Source organism: Plodia interpunctella, chromosome 19 (genome assembly GCF_027563975.2).
Source record: "Plodia interpunctella isolate USDA-ARS_2022_Savannah chromosome 19, ilPloInte3.2, whole genome shotgun sequence".
Classification (NCBI taxonomy): domain Eukaryota; kingdom Metazoa; phylum Arthropoda; class Insecta; order Lepidoptera; family Pyralidae; genus Plodia; species Plodia interpunctella.
This window is the reverse complement of record NC_071312.1, coordinates 7,679,241-7,698,832: the sequence shown is the minus strand read 5'-3', so window position 1 is coordinate 7,698,832 and position 19,592 is coordinate 7,679,241. Positions and strand designations below refer to the sequence as shown.

The following is a 19,592-nucleotide window of genomic DNA, read 5'->3' as shown; positions in this document are numbered from 1 at the left end:
GAGTTGCAGAAATAAGATTTGATACCAAGAAGGTATTTGGTCTTAATGACGCTGACTGTGGTGCTTTCTTTCAGCAAAAGAAAGTGCTATTTTGGGTTAGCTTTAGAGCAAGGGAACCCGGTATGAAAAAGGGAATTAAACCAAAAAATATTTTGAGTCTTATAGGTTAGATTTATTAGCTCCATATTGATCTAAACAAAATGAGAGAGCGAAGAGAGCACGAGGTAACAAACTTAATAATATCCTCTTTTTTTTTCGCACAGTGTTCGTGTTCAAAAGCAACACCGAGATTTTTTTCATCTAAATCCAGTGACTACAAAAATCAAAGTATCAGATTTTATTGGAAGCATATTCATTCAATCCGGCACCTTCTAGTTCATGAGATAATTCTAGTTATAACTGGCTGTTCTTTTATTTTCATAAACAAAGGACATTTACGTCAGCTAGTATGAATTTTGACAGAGTATTGTAATGTCTTAAATTTTGTGTAAAATTTTGTTCTATCGCGACAAAAATTATGTGTGTTCGGATCAAAGAAGTTTAATTCAAGGCAAGACAGGTCCGAGATAGGAGAAATTAGCCTCAGTTTGGAGGAATTGATTTTTTGCTGATGTGTGGAGGTAAGGGTGGTCAGTTTATTTCCATGACTTTATGATCACACCAAAATTCTAATCTAAAAACGAAAACTCGAAAAAATCAGTAGTTATCGCCGGGTACAATTCCTTAGTAGAGAGATAGGTGGATCATCCTTCAACACTCTTACGTCAAACGTCTCAGGCCGAAGTCGATTGTGAAAGATCAAATAACATGCTTCTGAAATCCAAGGAGAAAATATACTTATTACAGAAATCTTTCCGTTTTGAATGGAATCGCTCATGAAGTTATGTAATTCAGGTTTTGTACCTTCGTCTGTACTGTTTAGAGTTGACGCCCTAATTTCACAAACTAACACTCATAATTATGCAAAATCAACTATATGTTGTTGATAGACGAAATCAAAACAAAGTTTTTTGTTGAAACGACAGATTCTTACATAAATGAAATTCTTTATTGCATTAAAACGTGGTACAATTGACTACTTGATGGATAAAAAAAATACATAAAGTTATTTAAAGAACCAAACACAATAATGAAATATCACTTTAATTAATCACTTTTAATAATTAAGTAATTTTCAATTTGTTCTCATATTAGGAATGCATTTTGAATCCAAAGTCGTGACGTCATAGCGTATCACTGGTAATACAAGTTCTAATTTTATGTTTTTGACATTAGAAAAAAAAAATATGATTTTACTAGTTGGAAAGTAAATTATACATGCTATGTTTATCTATATATGTTTTTGTTATATAATATAGTATCATTGAGTTAGTATCTCATAACACAAGTCTCGAACTTACTTTGGGGATAGCTCAATCTGTGTGATTTGTCCTGATATATTTATTTATTTATTGACAGATGACACTTAAAAAAAATAAGTCAATAGGCAGCAAGTAGTCTCACTTTTTATAACAAAATTTTTAACCAAAAATCTGCAATGTGTTCCAAAAAATTCTGACTGCTTTGGTCTAATATATCCATTTTACGCAATGCCTACATACGCTTTCAATGTTGTGTGCAGTCGACATGACAGTAACAAAAGATCACCGCAAACTATGAATCCCTGCCAAGAGTGTTATTGGTCTATCCTGAATAAATCTTATGCCCTTTCTGTTGATTCTTACTGAAATTATTTTCCTGAAAATCAATGTTAGGAAAGTAAAATGGAAGCCGTGGTGGTACAGTGGTTAAAACGCCTGTCTGTGATCGAAAGGTCTCAGGTTAGAATCCTACTTGTGACACATGTGTACCAATATCAGTATGGTATCATATAGTTGTATTCATAGGGCACCACTAGCTTCCATTATAGGATAACGTGCAGAAACTTGCACACTGTTTACTATTGAATTTAATAATGTGTATGGAACTTGCCATCATGTCGTTAACCGTTATAGTCTACATTCGATTATTGGCGACTTGAATAAAATCTTAATTCAGTGTCAGTGAAACACGCACGATAAAAAGTAAATGGAGCGGCTCTAGCCTATTTAGCGTCCCTGTGCAATCGACATGCTGGCGCCCCTTTGCAATAAAGGCCTCGTGGCGTATTTCGGCGTTTCGGATACACCAGGAATTTACGCGATGCCGCAATCTGTACAGAGAAAACTATATGGGCTTTATGGTTATTTGCTATAATTAAACTACTATACATTCTGCGTCGTCATATAGACAGGCGCCAACTACATATGGTGTGTGTGCCTACTCCTTTCTCTATAACCCATACATCGAAAACTGCATGTCGCGAGCTACTACCAGCGACACCCCCTAAAACTGCGCGTTCTGCTAGAATCATTATTTGATTTTAAATTAGAAGGAGGGAGTTTCTTTATAAGCCATATTTTCTGAAAATATTTCTTCTTTCCAGGATCATAAGCTGCCTTCACTTTGAGAATCGCTGACGTGGAGACACGTTGCAACGAATCCAATTAGAAGATGATTTGCCTGTCCCTTTACGCCTTGATCGCAACCGCTTCAATTCTGTCCTGTGTTCCAGTCTGCTACCGCCAACTGGGCTTGAACAAATTCTTCAAGTGTCTTACAAAAAAAAGTAGGTAACTGAAATGATTATTTGCCTGACTTGCATGACAGCGCTGCTCGCAGCCGGCTGCATAGCTTGCGGGCCAATTGTATTGGATCACGTTTGGCCAAAGAAACAATGCTGCAAAACTATGCCACCAACTCAACCTTGCAAGAGCCCGTGTTGTTCCAAACGGAGTATATCATCCTGATTTGTTTCGAATAAAGTGTTTAACGTGCGTTGTTTTTGTTATGTCTATTCATCATCATTTGTTTATTGGTATGTCACAGTCAAATATTTATGTTTAAACTACAATTATTTCATTAATTTCGCTGTTCGATTCACAAATATTTAAATATATGTTACGGGTAATGTTAAAATAAAATGAGAAACTAGGTAAACACCAACAGAAATCTAAAATTACCCACGAGCATAATACAAAATTTAATTAAAAGTATTCTAGTTTTAATTTGTCTCAATGCGTTGTTAAGTATACTTTACTCAGCCATATATGGATAATAATGTTCGAGTAACGATTGCACGTGATACATACATTGAAAATATCTGCTGAGAAAGTCTGCGATAGCTAATAAATAAACGATCGCTTTCAGAAAATGAAACTGAAAATAATGAAACTGAAAATAATGAAACTGAAAATACTGAAACTGAGAAAATTCCAGAGAAAATCGATGTAGAAATAAAAAGTGAACCAGTTTCAGAAAAAAAAACTAAAAAAAAAAGTGACGAAAAAGTTAAAGATGGGAAAATGTATGATAGAAAAAATAGCTTTAAAAAATTTAATTTAAGAAAAAGTATTGATGGAAAAGTTGATGTTGGGAAAACTAATAAAGGAACAGATGCAGGAGATCCTAATTGTGTATGCAGAGCCGATTGTGACGTATCGGAATGTACATGCAAGAGATTGGGACAATATTGTGGTGCACTTAAATGTCCAGGTCGTAAACAATATATTCTTCGTCGTAAACCGTAATACTTAAGATGAGAAAGAAATTGTCACTGTAAGAAACATGTTGATTAAATGTACCCTTGATAAATTCATTTGATTTTTATTTAACTTATCATACTGTACAGATGGATTTCATCTGACTAGAATTAAAGGGATTATCAAAGAAGTTAACTCAAAATGGTTGCGCAAAGATTTCAATTTAAGTTTAATTATCAACCTAGCATTACCCGTGACATACATTGTTTTAACTTCACGGATTGTTATTTCTATAAGTGTTATGTTTTAGTGCATATTTTCTTTAACAAGATCTGTTGAGATCTTGTAGGAACTAATTCATTGCTGGAGACAAAACGGTAAAACAATTTGATGGCTAATATTGCTTGTGCGATTATAGTTATTTTTCCATATAATTTGTGATTTTATTCAATTTTCTACTCCGTGCCATTCAGCTGCGGTAGATTTGTAGATTGTTTTACTCGACGTCACTTTTAAAATTAGTTCCATCCAGTTTAATTTGTTTGATAGGTGATGTTGCTGCTAACTTAGCGGTAGCTGTACCACCTGTACCATGGAAAGAAGACTCTAAATTATTTCCCTCGACTTTAAAAACCTGCAAAATACTGATCGAATTCCTCCCCTGTCTAAGGTAATGCATAAAATTCTCCAAAATTTTTGATCAAGTTTAAAGAGAATTAACATTGCCTTAATGCGTCCATGTATTGACAAGCTTCTGCTGCAAACAGAGAATTCACCACTAACAGGCTTTTTTACTCATCCACCAATTCAAGATATGAAGTATTATAACGAAGTCTGTGATTGGTTGATGTGTTTAAAGTATGTTAGTAACGAGCATGTCTTTTTAACCTTTAGGTAAGTTTAAGAGGGTGTGTTCAACGATCTTTAACTCAAAATTCCTTTGTCCAAACAGGTCGCAAGTAGAGCGTTGAGCTGCCTACAAATTTTGATCAGTTTGGTTTCACCGGCTGAGCCCTCACAGAACACCGACATGAAGTAACAGCGACCGCTGATGCTGTCCGTTTTGTTCGGTGAGTGTTGAATCCGGTACTTCATTCTTAGTATCACTTGAATTTACAAATTTAATAGCAACTAAGCTGATCTTTTTGAACGTTTATTAGTAGGCAGCTTGCGCGCGACACGACCTTTTAAATAATATAGATATTGTTTCATACGAAATTGACATATTTGGCTTTTATAATGATTTTATTGATGCATATTATAGGCAAAATGTTAATTTATCTTTAAACTTGGTACCGTAGATAAATAATTAAAGATTCGGCTCCTACATCTAGCTCTTTTTCAGTATTAATACAAATAGCATAGTATGTATGGCACCGAAAATTTACAACAAAATTCCAAATCAATATAAAAGCTTCAATTTAAATCTATTTAAAAAGCACCTCAAGTCTTTATTAACTGATAAATGTTATTATACTTTAAATGATTTCTTTAATGATAGACTCGAATAGAATTTAGGGCTAGTATAAGTACATTATAATTGTTTTTTTGTTTTGGATTTGTAGTGGATAGCATGCTCCTCTTTATTTATTTATATTTGCATACCTATATTCGGTAAAACGTGTAGGTCTAATTCATTTTGACTATTTGTACTCATGTTTTTGGCAAATAAATGTTTTCTTTCTTTCTTTCTATAGGGGTTATTAATAATTTCGGTTTGCCTATTACGTTGTAAGTAATTCTCTTTGATGAACAAGATGTTGCGTATAGATATAATAGTCATTTTGTAAAGAACATAGAATTAGTATATAATATAGAAGTGTCCTATGATTTACGGGCATGCAGGCTGCTATTTTGTTTACTTTTCTCAATATAATCTACCTGACAATACCTCTCAACGTCTGTACCGTTCATCAGACGTGCCAGAATTATATGAGTTCAAGTACATATTCTCAATTTTAAAAATTAATAAGTGTACTATGAGCTTTGTTAAAAGTCTAAACCAAAACAGTAGATAAATTATTAGACCTTGTATATGTGAGTTACCAGGACTTAAAACTATTCCTAAGCTCTAATAACATAGGTAAAAATGCGCATCTTGAGAGTCAAAGTATTGCGTTTGCGTAATCTGCAGCGCACAAAAGTTCTTATCGAGCATGTTGTTGCTAACACAGGTGTCAGGTCTTAATCAAATGGCCTAACAGCATCTGAGTTGCGAATACCACTATTTAGTAGCTCAATTTTAACATATCCAGTAGTGGCCTTAACAGTCTACCAGTGTGCAAGTTACCTCGCGATGTTTTCCTTCTTTGAGAGGAAGCTTGACTCACATTGGTGTGCAGCCTAAAATGGCACGAGTAAGATTCGAACTTCGGACCTTTTGATCACAAGCGCTAATTGTTTTGACTGCTATCATCCGCTCACATCATTGACAGTCTATGTTTATGTTTCGTCCATCTCAAATTCCGCACCTGAGGTGCGACATCACTCAAGAAGTGATCTATTAGGTCTAACAGTAATACTGGCCTCAAGAAAGTCAACTTGGCGAGCTGTCCTTTGTCGAGTGTTGGCAAGATCATCGACGAAGATAATTTGACATAAAAATTATGCAATCACTGTTCCAGCGCTTATAATTAGGGAATAAATCGTGATAAAAAGCATTCAAACATGGTCACGCGCAGGTTGCTAACTAAAACTGTCAATTTAGGCCCAGATGTCAATCAAAAGACAGGCGGAGAGGAAATTTGGTAGAACATGTTTTTTTGTATTTCTTATGCTACTAAAGTGTATTACTTTGATGAAGTTTGTCTGCCAAAGCTAAATGGGCAGTTTTGTGATGGCTGCTACGAGTATCATTATAGTTTGGAAGCAATTCGCATAATTACGGGTTCATAGCTCCTGTGGGCTACTTACTCATCACACTGCCGTCGGCTACTTGAAATGAGACAGACCTCATGTTTTGGTTGTGCTTACATTGAATCCTCACTTGTGTCCACTCAGCTCTGGTTAAGTCAGATCCTTTTTAGATGAGTAGAAATATTCCTTTAATATTCCTTTTTTATTCTATCGCAAATAATATATTTCCTAATCACATATTGCCGCCTTCAGCTTTCATCAGCTCAATTTTACAATAATATTGCATTGGCATCAGATTTCATCTTATTGTATTCAGAATTTCGGCTTAATCGAAAAAAATTAGGAAATAAATATTGGAGAGGGTGGGTTATATTCCAACAATGTGCCCCTTCCATTCCAAGAAGCTAAAGTGACAAGCGTCGACTTCTGACTTTGTTTGTCCTCTATATCCTCATATCTATATAGAAGTTACAAATAAACAAACAGTTTTTTTTCGCATTTTATTTTATAATATTAGGGTTACAAGCTTTCGTTTAGTTTCATTTATCCCGATGTATGTTTGATTATCAAATTTCAGCAAATTAAATTTCACCTATTTCCACTTGTGCTACGCAGTTTAAATTTTCCATGTCGTTGTTTCATTTTCTATGATAATTTCATTATTATGACAAGGATTACTAGGATCGGCTCCCAACGAGGGACCTCCTCAACTGTTTACTGCACGGACGTGATTTTTGGCACGCGTTGAATGCAACAAGATCAGGGAGATCTTGACGACAATTTTTTTTTGTAAAAAATTGGTTCAAATATAATTAAATGTAATCAGAATAATGTACAGAATCTTGGATTATAACGTAAACTATAGTTTTGTACAGAAAACACTATGCCACCTGCGGCGACTCCTATGTTATATATAAATGTAGCCTTAATGAAGTGTAATTAATAAATGTGAAAGTAAGTTTGTTTGTTACCTTTTCACGCGTTATCTAATCAACCAATCTTCTTGAAATTTCGCTTAAATATAATTAAGATTATGTATGGAGAACCTTTTATTCCGGAAAAACTATTGTTCCCGTGGGATTTGCGAAAAACCTGTAGTATATTATAGGAGGAGGCGCTAATTATAGTTGGCGCTAAATGCTAATAAAATAAACTTTGCAATAAAGACACTAGATGGCGCTATGTATATTATAAATGAGCTATGGATATCTTCTTCTCCAATCCCATTTTAATACGAAGAAAAAGCAGTTCCCGAGGGCATTTAAGCGGGCGATTGACTGATTGACTTGTCGATACCAGAAATATTACATAATGCAATCGCCATTTTGGCCATAATAGGCCTAGGTTATGTATACAGGGTTTGTATAAAACAATAGTTTCGAAAGACACTGTACGTATACCAGAACTTCCTCACATGCACTGGTTGACCTGAGCATGAGGTTGCGTGCGAAAGTTTCTCTCTGGAAAACCGTGACGTGTGTGGCCGGCTAAACATCGTAGACTCTATCCATATGCATGCAATATTAGTTGTATTAAACTTATTAGTAAATAAGTTTACATTGTTTAATATGCGATCAAACATGTTTGTTATACTAAATTTTAATAATGAGATGAAAAATTAGGACTAGACGAGATTGATGGTTCAAAGCGATTTTTGTTTGTCTGCAATTGGGGATTCACATTTTTATTTTTGATAAAATCAATTTTTTTAACATTCTCTTTTATGTGCCCATTTTTGGTTTTTCTAGCTGTTTGTCCCACTGCTGGGCAAAAGCCTTCCCTAATTTTAGCTAGGACCATGAAATGGCGGATTGGCGGACAGTAAAATTCATTGTATCTAGTGTACAAATGCCCTGAAATAGCATTTAAATTTATTTTTGTTATACTTAGTACTTATATTTAGTTCCTCAAAAAACTGGTATTCAAATCTTTGATGGTAAAATACTTAAATGTGAATATTTACATTTCCAAAATTTATACGTGTGTCCTTATTTTATGTTTAGTCCGCTGCCACCTCGTAATATAAAATGTAGAATTACTTTTAAATAAAAAATAACTGATTAACAAAATATCCCAATGCGGATAGGCTCTTAAAAGTTTATCATCACCAGAAATTCCAAAGACAAAACAGAGTTGACGTCACTCTTCATTTGCACATGACGAGAACGCTTCTGATTTGAAAACTTCTTTCATAATGTCAATCAGAAATCAAATTTAAATTTAGAAAAGTATTTTACTATTGCAATCGTAATGTCAAATTAGTCAAATTTTTTAGGTTTTCGGAAATAGTTGTTTAAATTTTTTTTTGTTGCAATATGAGTATGAAATTACTGTGGAATTGCGCAAGGATTATTGTGCTATCTGGACTATCTTTCGGTGTCTAAATTGATACAAATGATATCAACATCACATTGATATACGGCGAGCTGTGATTGTGAGTTTCCATCTTTCCAACTTTATCATGTTTCACTATTGTCGAATTATTACAATAATTTTACAGTGTCTAATAAAATTTATCTTGATTCGAATCGATTGCTGTAATGTATAGTAACTTACCGTCTATAGGCTCCATACGGTGTTCTTTAACTTGACGTTTCTGAAATAATTCTGAATCAAACGGTATTAATAGTGCAATGTAGACTTGATTATTTATTTTAAACATGTGGCATTGTATTGAATCGCTATTAAAATGAGGTGCTAAACAAATAGCCGATTTAAATTCTTCACCCATTGGGCTGCAGTAGTATTATGTAATCAGCAAGCAATCTTTGAATTATATGCAATCTCTGTTCAAATTTAATATCTTTAATTTAGGTACATTCTTTGATATAACTTTTCAGTCAACACTAGATTTCTAATGTTGTTTGTAATATTATTGTGACTGCTGATGAGACCTGTGATGTGTTAGTTTCTAAAGACAAAGATCTATTTCCTTGAAGCTATAGTGCACCCAGGATCAGCTTTCAACGAGGAAACTCCTCAACGGCTATTTTTTGGCATGCATTACAAATTTCCATGACAAAAAGATCTCCCAGTCTTGTGTCAAGAAATTAAATTAATCTAGACCGAGAATGTAAACGCCCAATTGTTTGTTACAGGATCCTCGGTTCACTTCAGCTTGCTGTATATGATTTGTGTACCCGTTCTCAGTATAATTGGTGCCACTGCATTCATATTTTGCGTACCATTCTGCATAAAAGGCTTCTTCGAGAAAAAGTGTGTCTGTCCGTCTGTACCCATCTGTCCTGAGTGTGGTGTGCCATATTGACAGCATGAGAAGAAGAACGATTTGAAGCAAAGACGCAAATATATTTTACAAAATGATATGCATGAGTTGTGCTACAGCTATAGTGGCAGCAGGTGTTATAGTAGGCGGTCCTATTCTATGTGAAAAACTTCTGAGATGTGCATTTAGTTCGAAGAAGAAAGCTAACTAAGTTGTGTATGTACGGTTCGTAATTTTCACAATTTGTATCCCGATGAGTGTTGAATAAATTTTATTTGGTAGAAGTAAATTGTGTTTTCATTTTTATCGGTGTAGATTCTGTAGGTTTATGTGCTAGACATAGATGACAGTAGATTGTAGTAAAAATCATAGAATTTTTTAAATGATATTGCCTTGTTTTTACTTATCCAAAAACTTCTGTTTGAAAAGAATAGAATTCTTTATTATCGACTAGTTCAATCTTTTGATCATGTTTGACATTTTTCCAGGAAAAGTCCACAGTAGGGTTTGAAAATTCTAATTCTATTTGAGATCCGCTGGTGGCATCACTATTTCAGTTCGTAATTCAGACAAAGATAATATCGTTGTGTATTTTGTTTCAGTTGCTGAAGCGAAAGGAAGCTCTGATGCACTCTGTAACTTAATCAAAACCGAGGCCACTGCTGCTATCCCAAAATAAAACCTTTTCTTGATAGTCAAAAATTCAATAGTAATCTCTTAAAATGGTACATTTTTGTTACTTATCTTTCATGACCGGAATAGCAGTAATAACTGCACTATTACTATGTAGTAAGCTATTGAAACATGATCACAAAAATATCCCTGAGGAAGTTAAAGTCAAACCGCAGTGGAATAGTAGATTAAAACAGCAATTTAAATTTAAACAAATGCCTCATTGATTTAATAATAAAAAAATTTAAAGTTTGTGCTTTTTTTTATTTAGATATGCAAATTGCACTATTTCCGCCTTGTGCTAGGTAATATTATTTATTGATTGTACCTACTTATGATCATATAATATTTTCAAGAATCTCGTAGTTTGCGAATATAGCATAGGTAGGTTTTGACATGGCTTTTAAATGTTTTTAAAGTAGGTAGGTGCCTACCTACTGTTCCTTCCTCTGAAAGCGAAAGAAAATATTTTTTTAAAGAAAATGGGAAATTTTCTCGTGTCGCCCCTCGTCTTGTTGGTCTATGGCCTCTAAAGTCTTGTCACCGTCTCCGCGCGCGGGAAATTAGTAGAATGCATATGCACTCACCATGGAATTAGTAGATAGGTACTTGTACGAATTACCTACTAGTTCCATCCCTTCTAAATCTATGGTCTAATCTTATCGAGTATTAACATGGAATTAGTAGGACTCCGTACAACCAGTAGGTACCTAATAATTCATTGAATGTTCTGGTGACATTTATTCTTGTCGCCTACAGACATCCCACATGAGGTGCCTACCATTGAAAGGCCCCCCGCGCTAGGTGCCGACCCACAACTAATGGCAAGCATTCGCAATGTGGCGTAGCCTAGGACTAAAGCGCTACTAAACTTTTCCCATAGACTTTTGCAATTAATCGTGATCATCATCAAACTGGTAATTATGAAACTCGAGAAAACAAACGTTCTTACTGAACTTAATGAATCTCTTATATTTTACAGCAGCACAGGAAGCTAAGCGAATAGCCGTAGACAGATATATAAATACATTATAAGAAACCAGATTCATCGCGTTCCCGGCCCAATCCGTGACTTTTTATGAGATTAGCCGGATTGAGCCGGAAAGTAGTAATTTATAAATATTTTCTCTCATTTGTTTACATACGACAATAGACGAAACATTTGTATAGTTTTCTTGGTCTTTGGCGATTTTTGATATTGCTTTTCTAATCCCATCAGAAACGCTTATTAATCAAATGAAAAACAGTTTAGGAAACATAATTTTATTTCTATACATCTAAACATACACCGTAATATCACTTGACTGATTCCACTAGACTACATTAAAAAACATTGAGCAAGTACGAAGTCTGCAAGTGGCTTATGCTCGCGTACTAAAGAGAAATAAATAAATTAACAAGAGTTTTATATGACACTTAAGTTTAGTTATTGACTAAGAAAATTGTTTACTACGTTTGATCCCCGGTCGGATTATACCGATCTTTGTGAATTTCAGGGGTTACAATTGAGATTGTAGACTTCTTATTTTTTGGCTTACCTAACACTGCCTCATCTAACTTAGCTATTGTAGCCGTAGGAGTTTGATACTCTCCTACAAGTCTAGCCATAGATGTAGGCCTTACTATTTGCACCTTTTCATTATTTATCATAGCCATTTCTTTTTCTTCTTTACTACTTTCAGCACTTGATCTATAAAATCTCTTGACTGGTGGTAAGTTTTGTGATTCTACTAAAAATGAATCATATTTATGATTTGGTTCGAGCTGATCAGTCAACTTTTCTTGTATCACTTCTGTGATAGTAAACTTTTCTGTGGGTTGATTTTCCTGCTTGATATCTACTGAAGATGTTGTAGATTCAACAGGTTTGATAGTTGTTGTGGTGCTATTTTTCAGTGTCATACGTCTTCTATATTTTCTTTCGACAGAGCTGAATCTAGAAGTATTCTCTGCTGAACTAGATTTTGAAGTATTTTCTGCTGAGCTATATCTAGAAGATTTCTTTTCCTTTGAAATATCATCACTTTTATTAAAGTTTATACCAGCATTCACTGTAATAAATTTATACTCTGAACTATTTGGCTCTTCTTTATTCATTTTTGATGGACTTCTTTTGAAACCATTTGCGTTGTTCGAAACGTTGAAATTTCTTGTAGCACGGTAAACGGGTGATGGTCCTGTGGGATCAATTTTAGCGTTGCTTCTTTCATCAACTACAATAGGTTGAGGAGTGACTATTTGGATATTATTAGATCCATTCCCTTGAACCGGCCTGGCATCTTGATTTTCTAGTATAGTTATAGCCTCTTTTATGCCTTCTACTTCCTCGGGATTTGTTGGGCGACCTGGAAATACGAGACATTAAAATAAAGTTACTTTTTAAATACTTACCTAAAATATTTACTAATTAATTACTGACTGTTTTATTTAATTTTTAGGTTTAAACTAGGTACGTGATATTTTGTATGTTACAAAGAAAACTTTAGACAAAAAAATATATATTCTTACCATCATCTTGCATCTCCTTCTTGTACGATGAAAAGAAAGTCAAGGCTTTCATGAGCTGGTAGCTCTTAGACACAGGGATGTTGGTATCGTACAGACGACGAGTATTCTTACAGTCGACGTAGAACCACCAGTTGCACTTGAGGATAGTTTGGTCGAAGAGCGTCGACTCTGGGCATAGGAAAGATTTCATCACGAGGCCATCGTCCGTCAAGGCACAGACGTGGAACACCTGAAAGTTGATAAATAGAAAATTGTTAGTAAAGCCCTATAATAGGTAGGGAATCGCATTTTATGGATCATTGATAAATTTGTAGCTTCACAGAAATATTTAAAACTTGAATGAAACAAATCGTAAATCTTACGTTTCAGAAAAAAATATTGCAAAATCACAGGTGAATCGTCCTTATTGTAGTCGGTATTTACTCACAAAACTTCACAAAAACAGATCGAACACGACTGAGGACACGCAAAGGTGTGGTAGTACACCCGTTATATTACTACACCCATGCTGTTTCCGGCAATGTAAAAATTAAGGCATCAAGTATTAAACCAATACTAACCATACATCCAAGGCTCTCGTCCCCATACAGTCCAGGGAAGTACTTCTGATCACCGCAGTGGAACATGGTCTCGGGCAAGTCCACCTTGGACTGGAACTGGTCGTCGAAGTTCTTCTCGTACCCCACCGGGTAGTACTCACGAGGAGCGTTCATCACTTTGCCGATGGTTGGGTTCCTGGAACATTGTGACAATAAATTGTACTTATGAACTGATGAAATATTTTGCAACAATTTACTTAGTATTCGGCAATTGGGATGTCAGTCATCATAAAATAACATCCGAATCATTTCTACTTTACAGGTCGATGGTAAATCTATAAATGCCACACCATTCGTTACTAAATATTTTCATGCCAGAAAATCTACAAAATTAAAAGGTTTATTTTTTAAGACGACCCTTCATTAGTTATTATATTGTAAACAAATGCACACTAAGATGAGAGAGAGAAAGATTATTTAATTAACCCTTCGCACATCCCAAGCCCTAACATAAACGTTAACATGGTAGCACGTGTTGCGCGATGATCTGGAACGTGGTACGGATTTAATTAAACAAAGTTTCTGCGCAAAAAATACACATAAGTAGATATAATTTGATTTAGAAGTAGATATAGTTTAATCTGTAATAATAGTGGTAACTATTATTATTTTCCATGATATATTTTCATGATAATTGCCGAATAAATTACTGGCCGTAAATTTGTATTCCATAAAACAAAATACTTGTAATTATTTACCTCTTTGGTTTCTGAACTATAGAAGATACGACAATTTCCGGTTCAGGCTGAGCCTGGAACACAACCGGCTTCTCTGTTGTCGTAGTTGTCGTTGTCGTTGTCGTCGTCGATGACGGCACCTCGAAGTTTGCGTACTTATTCAATAGCTGCTGTTGTCTCAACGCAATTGCTGCTTCTACCGCTTCCATTGAAATATTACCAGCTCTCGCTATCTCCGCTATCTTCGAATTTATATCTTCTTTGTTGAACTTAAGAGTCGTATCATCGCCGTAACCAGTGATCGTGTTGTAGTCATCAATCTTCTTCGTATTGTAAGCATTAGCGATGTCGTGGACTTGCTTAGGGACCGGGTCTATAAAATTAGAAATAGGATTTTGGATAAAGTGTTGAGAATAGGTTGATGGATGTGTTTGAATGGATTGTTTCAATACTGGTGCAGGTATTATTGATATGGCTTGTGTGGGTGGAGGCGCGACAGGCATTGGAACGAATGGATTGACAGTAGTGGGCATGGGTACGGAGTAAAGTTTTGGCGTGTTAATGATGATTGGCGCTGGTGTTATTCTGAGTAGCTGTGGCGAGAACTGTACCGCGGTCATTTGCGAAACCATTTTTGATACTTGACTGTGTGATGTTGGGCTTTGTGGGTAATTCTCACTTTGGTATGCGAGTCCTGGTCCTTTTGACTGAGGGATCTGCAATGGAGTGTAGACTTTATTGGCGGCTGCGGCGATTGGAACAACTTTTAGGGTGTCTTCTTTGGGTGGTAGTGGCTTGAAAGGCGGGACTCCCATGGGCACAGGCTTGGCGAGTGTTATGCCTTGTCCGCTGCCGGTGCTTATTCTAGATATTGTCTTTGGTGGTTCTGCTGAGGGTACGACAATGGGCTGCATGGTACTGGGTATCCTGCGGTGTAGGGTGGATAGTTTGTCCATGGCTGCTTGGTTTGGACGACTGGCCGGGGCCATGGGCCTCATCATTATCCTATTTTGCTTGCCGCGTTTCTGTAAATTTTTAAAAAGAAATACCTCATAAGTTAAGTAAGTTTGTAGATGTTTTAGTCGCTTGGTATTCATTTCAACTGATAATAATAAAGCTCTGAAATGAAATGCGAGTTTGCATGTCACTTGTCACTATCGAATCGATTAGACGTGAGACGCAGCGAACCAATCATATTGCGGTATGGTTGTCGTTGCGTCATAATGGCGCACTGTGATTGGTTAGCTGCGTCTCACTGCAAATCGACTCGATGGTGAGATCTAAATAGCAAAGTCGGACTACGCACACAGTTAGTCGATGCTCAAGTATGTTTACGATGTAGCGGTAACATTGACCTCTCTAAGTCCATTTACTGTCTTTCGAGTCAAAGTGCTGTAAGCTGCATAACAAATATACCTTTTAATTGCATTAACTGCATAACATCCTATAATACGGTACATTTTCACTAACGGTATGTCGATAATAACCATTAAATTGATCCTGGTTGGTTCGAAACAGGTTTTAAAATCAACTCTCACAGCAAACACTTATAAATATCTACAAATACATTCAAGATTTTCACGGTTGTGCGTATAATAGCTGTGATGAAATACAATTTGCTGTTACAACATGACTTAAAAGAAATTTTTTTAGCTAATATTCTTGATAATGCAAGAACACCAAACAGAAATTGTTTATACATTGTATATTGATTATGGTAAAATTTCATTCAGGGTCGGCAATATCCTTGATAGGCGTCCATAGGCCGTGATGATCACTTCCACTTACATCTCTAGTGTTACAAGAGAGCTATGGTGACCACTTTCCATCAGATGGACCGCAGGTCTGTTTGCCTGTTAAGTAGTATTTTTTTATACTACTGACTAAGCAAACAGTCATGCGGCCCACCTGGTGGAAAGTGATCACCGCACCTATCCTGTGACACTAAGGATGTCAACGCGCGTCACATCCTTTTTCAATGTTGTCTATGGGGAAAACCATGGCTCATTCCACAATCTCACAGTGCATGGGAGTGTATTTTACGCGACATTTAAAATAACATCCCACTAATATAATAAATGCAAAAGTTTGTATGTTTGTTACTTCTCCACGCTCAAACGGCTCGGCGAATTTAATGAAATCAATTTGGTATTGAGGCAGCGTCCCGAAAGTACCGTAAATTCCTGTAGGATTTGGTCAAAAAGTCTGATGGTCAAAGGCGTTTTATAAAGTAGATGGCGCTACTGTACATAAAAAATAAGTATTTTTTTGAAATAATTACGCAGCTGTAGCATCGGGTTCAGCAATCAAAATCAAAATCAAATCATCTATTCAGAAATTAAGCCTTCACAGGCACTTTTCACGTCATATTCTGAATTAAATTATATATACCAAAGCTACAAACTACTATTCGGAACGACCACTGCTGAGAAGAAATGCTGAAAGAAACTCATTCGAATAGTGTTAGTCCCAATTATGCCAGAAGGGCTTACCATTTTTTAAATATAAATTTATGTATAATTTTTTATCAGTAATATGTGTGTGTATAATTAACCAAACAAAAACTTTTAATAAAATATCGAGCTTACCAGTTCCCCCCGGCAGCACCCGTTCTTATTAGTCATTATTCTTTTATCTATGGGTTCAGCTATATATGTATATAAAATATGATCATAATTTCCTCACCTCTTGTTTCCCGGCGGGGCGCGGGGTAGCGTCTCCGACGATGTTGGGTGCTCCATTCCTGAGGTTGACCGACCGACGTCTGCTCGGGTCCAGGTTCGTGAGAGACTGCTCGAAGCCCAGCTCGTCTCCAAGGCTAAAGCCTGGAAGATAGATAGATAAATATATTATTTATTGCTTCTGTAACACATAATTTACATAACTGGAATGTAGACACAGGATTAATTGCATGGTTGTTTTATACAAGATTGTTAAAGTTACATCGACACTAGGCGCATAAGGTACATAGAGACCTCCTTTTTTTTAGTTTTAATGTCGTTTCTATAAAACATTAACTCTGTGTTCCATTCCGCTACATAACGCTACTGTGCTGTCTCGTGTTGTTTGGCTTTTACATAGAGTTAAGATGTTTAAAATCGCAAATTAGATTGTATTTTTTTTATACGATAAAAAAATACAAATCACCAAAATTCATAGATTAAAAGTTGCTTGTTGCTTGTCTTTAGGAGGTTTTGCGTTTGATACTAGTAACCCTGTATATACCTGAGTAATTATATTATTTACACTCTACCTCTCTTCTACGCGTGTTCTGTCGCTTTCGAGGCTGTGCCGATGCGGAGCCCAGATATTGTAAATTCGGCCGATTTTGCATATTGTATATTGTGATAATGTGGGCGATATATTGATCATTTGATAAAAAATACCTACATTAGTATTAACTATTCTAACCAAACTGCCACCTAATAAGCGTTAGATCATTCGTGCTATCCATTATAAACATTATATATAGTTTAAAGTCACGCCCCACAACAGGTTCACGGCTTTAGTCAATTAATTCTAGATATTCTAGACAATTCACCAGTTGCCTGTGAGTGGCCCTGTAGAAGTAGTTCCACTAATATTGTAAAGGCGAAAGGTTGACAGTATGTTTGTCACTTCTTTTTGTTATTGAGATAGCTGATCTGTTGGGTTAACACATGGGAAAGGATTTGGTTAAAATATCCGATAATCAATGGCACGTTACAAAGGAGTGGCGCTACTGTGCATATAAAGGTTTTTTTTTTAAATAATTACGCGGGTAACAGCGTGAGATGCAGCTAGTCTTATAAAACCTAGATTCTAATGATAATGAATTATGTCATTCATGATTACTATTATTATAGTCTAGTCATATAACCTAGATCTGTTGTATTTTAATGACAGGAGTTCTATATATTTTAATCAGCACTCGGATCACAATCATAACCTGTTTTGATATACCTTTTGACTACGTACATTATGTACTTTTATATATTATTAGAAAAAAAAACATTGTAAGAAACAATAATGGTAAGCCGATCTGGCATGATAGGGACCAACACTGTTCAAATGAGTTTCTTTCGGCATTTCTTCTCAGCAGTGGTCGTTCCGAAATGCCACTAGTTTGTAGCTTGTGAGATATAATTATAAATATAAAAATTGACGAGAAAAAGCGCCTGTGAAGTTCTAATTTCTGAATAAATGATTTGAATTTTGAATATGTATGAAGTTATTTTAGTAAACTAAAGTAATTACAAACAAACGTAAATCTAATTCAATATGGTCACAGTAAGTAGGTATTTATGTATGGGTTTAGACCAAGAATTTACTATTTCAACGATGTTTAATTGTAATGTATTCGAAAAAAGATTTCTAATTAATGATACATTACATATTTGATACATTACATTTGACGACCTCGGTGACGCAGTGGTAAGGTTCTTGCCACTGAACCGAGAGGTCCCGGGTTCAATCCCCGGTCGGGTCATGATGGAAAATGATCTTTTTCTGATTGGCCCGGGTCTTGGATGTTTATCTATATAATATGTATTTGTTATAAAATATAATATCGTTGAGTTAGTATCCCATAACACAAGTCTCGAAATTAATTTGTGGCTAGCTCAATCTGTGTGATTTGTCCTAATTTTTTAAAAAATATGATAAGGAATACCCTCATGTTTATAATAGGTAACCAAAGAAAATCTTATTCCAGTTTATGAACCTGAGTGAACAATATTTTTCTTTAGTGTTCTCATTTTCACCTTATATATAAGTTGAAATGATATAAGTCCAAGGTGAAACGGTATGATAGCATGGCATGATAGGGACCAACACTGTTTGAATGAGTTTCTTTCTGCATTCCTTCTCAGCAGTCGTTCCGAAATGCTAGTAGTTTGTAGCTTTGGTAAATACCATTTAATTTAGAATATGACGTGAAAAAGTGCCTGTGAAGGCCTAATTTCTGAATAAATGATTTGATTTTGATGAATCCGAAGTAAAATTAAGACTCATACCGCTGAGGTGAAATGAATAGAGATGATCCTTTGTTCGGTTCACCTTAGTATCATTTGACCCGGATGATCATTCGTGTCTTTTCTAATAATTACAATGCAATTTCATCACCTACATAATGGACGCAATTCGCATATCAAACCACGACTGCTGTAGACACCTGTCTATATCGAAAGTATTAACACACATCTAAAAATAAAAAATCCTCTGATCAAAATCACTTTCACATAAAATGATTGATGACTTACGCTAACCAACCATAGCGACCTTTCATTGAATGGGATGTACGTGTATTATGTTCGTAAGACATTGATTGTCATGATAATGTATGTTAAAATTGTATGTCTAATAAAAGCGTTCTTATCTCAATTATCGGTTATAAATTATTAGCTGTCATTATTTCTTTAAAAGGTGAAATTATCTTGAATATAAAGGGCATTGTGGCCAAATTTAACATAATGATATATATAAAATTAAATTACTTTTAGCACAAATGCAATTA

General features: G+C 35.3%; 1 protein-coding gene and 1 long non-coding RNA gene across 4 annotated transcripts in view; one reads left to right on the top strand and one right to left on the bottom strand.

Annotated features, from left to right (window-relative positions):
• Positions 1-438: 438 nt before the first annotated feature.
• LOC128678342 (uncharacterized) lies at positions 439-10,566 on the top strand. Of its 2 annotated transcripts, none has more exons than XR_008405630.2 (5): positions 439-620; positions 2,465-2,647; positions 4,513-4,630; positions 9,515-9,858; positions 10,245-10,566. It is a non-coding gene; the product is annotated as an uncharacterized LOC128678342 (long non-coding RNA). The 2 variants fall into 2 exon arrangements; XR_008405629.2 differs by having other exon boundaries at positions 9,515-9,867.
• Positions 10,567-11,561: 995 nt separating this feature from the next.
• Positions 11,562-19,592, bottom strand: part of mtg (mind the gap) — a 61,913-nt gene continuing 53,882 nt past the window's right edge. Inside the window, exons 3-8 of one of the 2 annotated variants that reach the window (XM_053759605.1) lie at positions 16,784-16,923; positions 14,778-15,123; positions 14,120-14,471; positions 13,383-13,557; positions 12,823-13,051; positions 11,562-12,659 (exon numbers count right to left, since the gene is read on the bottom strand). In XM_053759605.1, coding sequence (XP_053615580.1) covers positions 11,764-12,659; positions 12,823-13,051; positions 13,383-13,557; positions 14,120-14,471; positions 14,778-15,123; positions 16,784-16,923 — 2,138 coding nt within the window. In that variant the 3' untranslated portion in view covers positions 11,562-11,763. Of the gene's footprint in view, positions 12,660-12,822; positions 13,052-13,382; positions 13,558-14,119; positions 15,124-16,783; positions 16,924-19,592 lie in introns of both variants that reach the window. The other variant, XM_053759604.1, reaches the window with a different exon arrangement.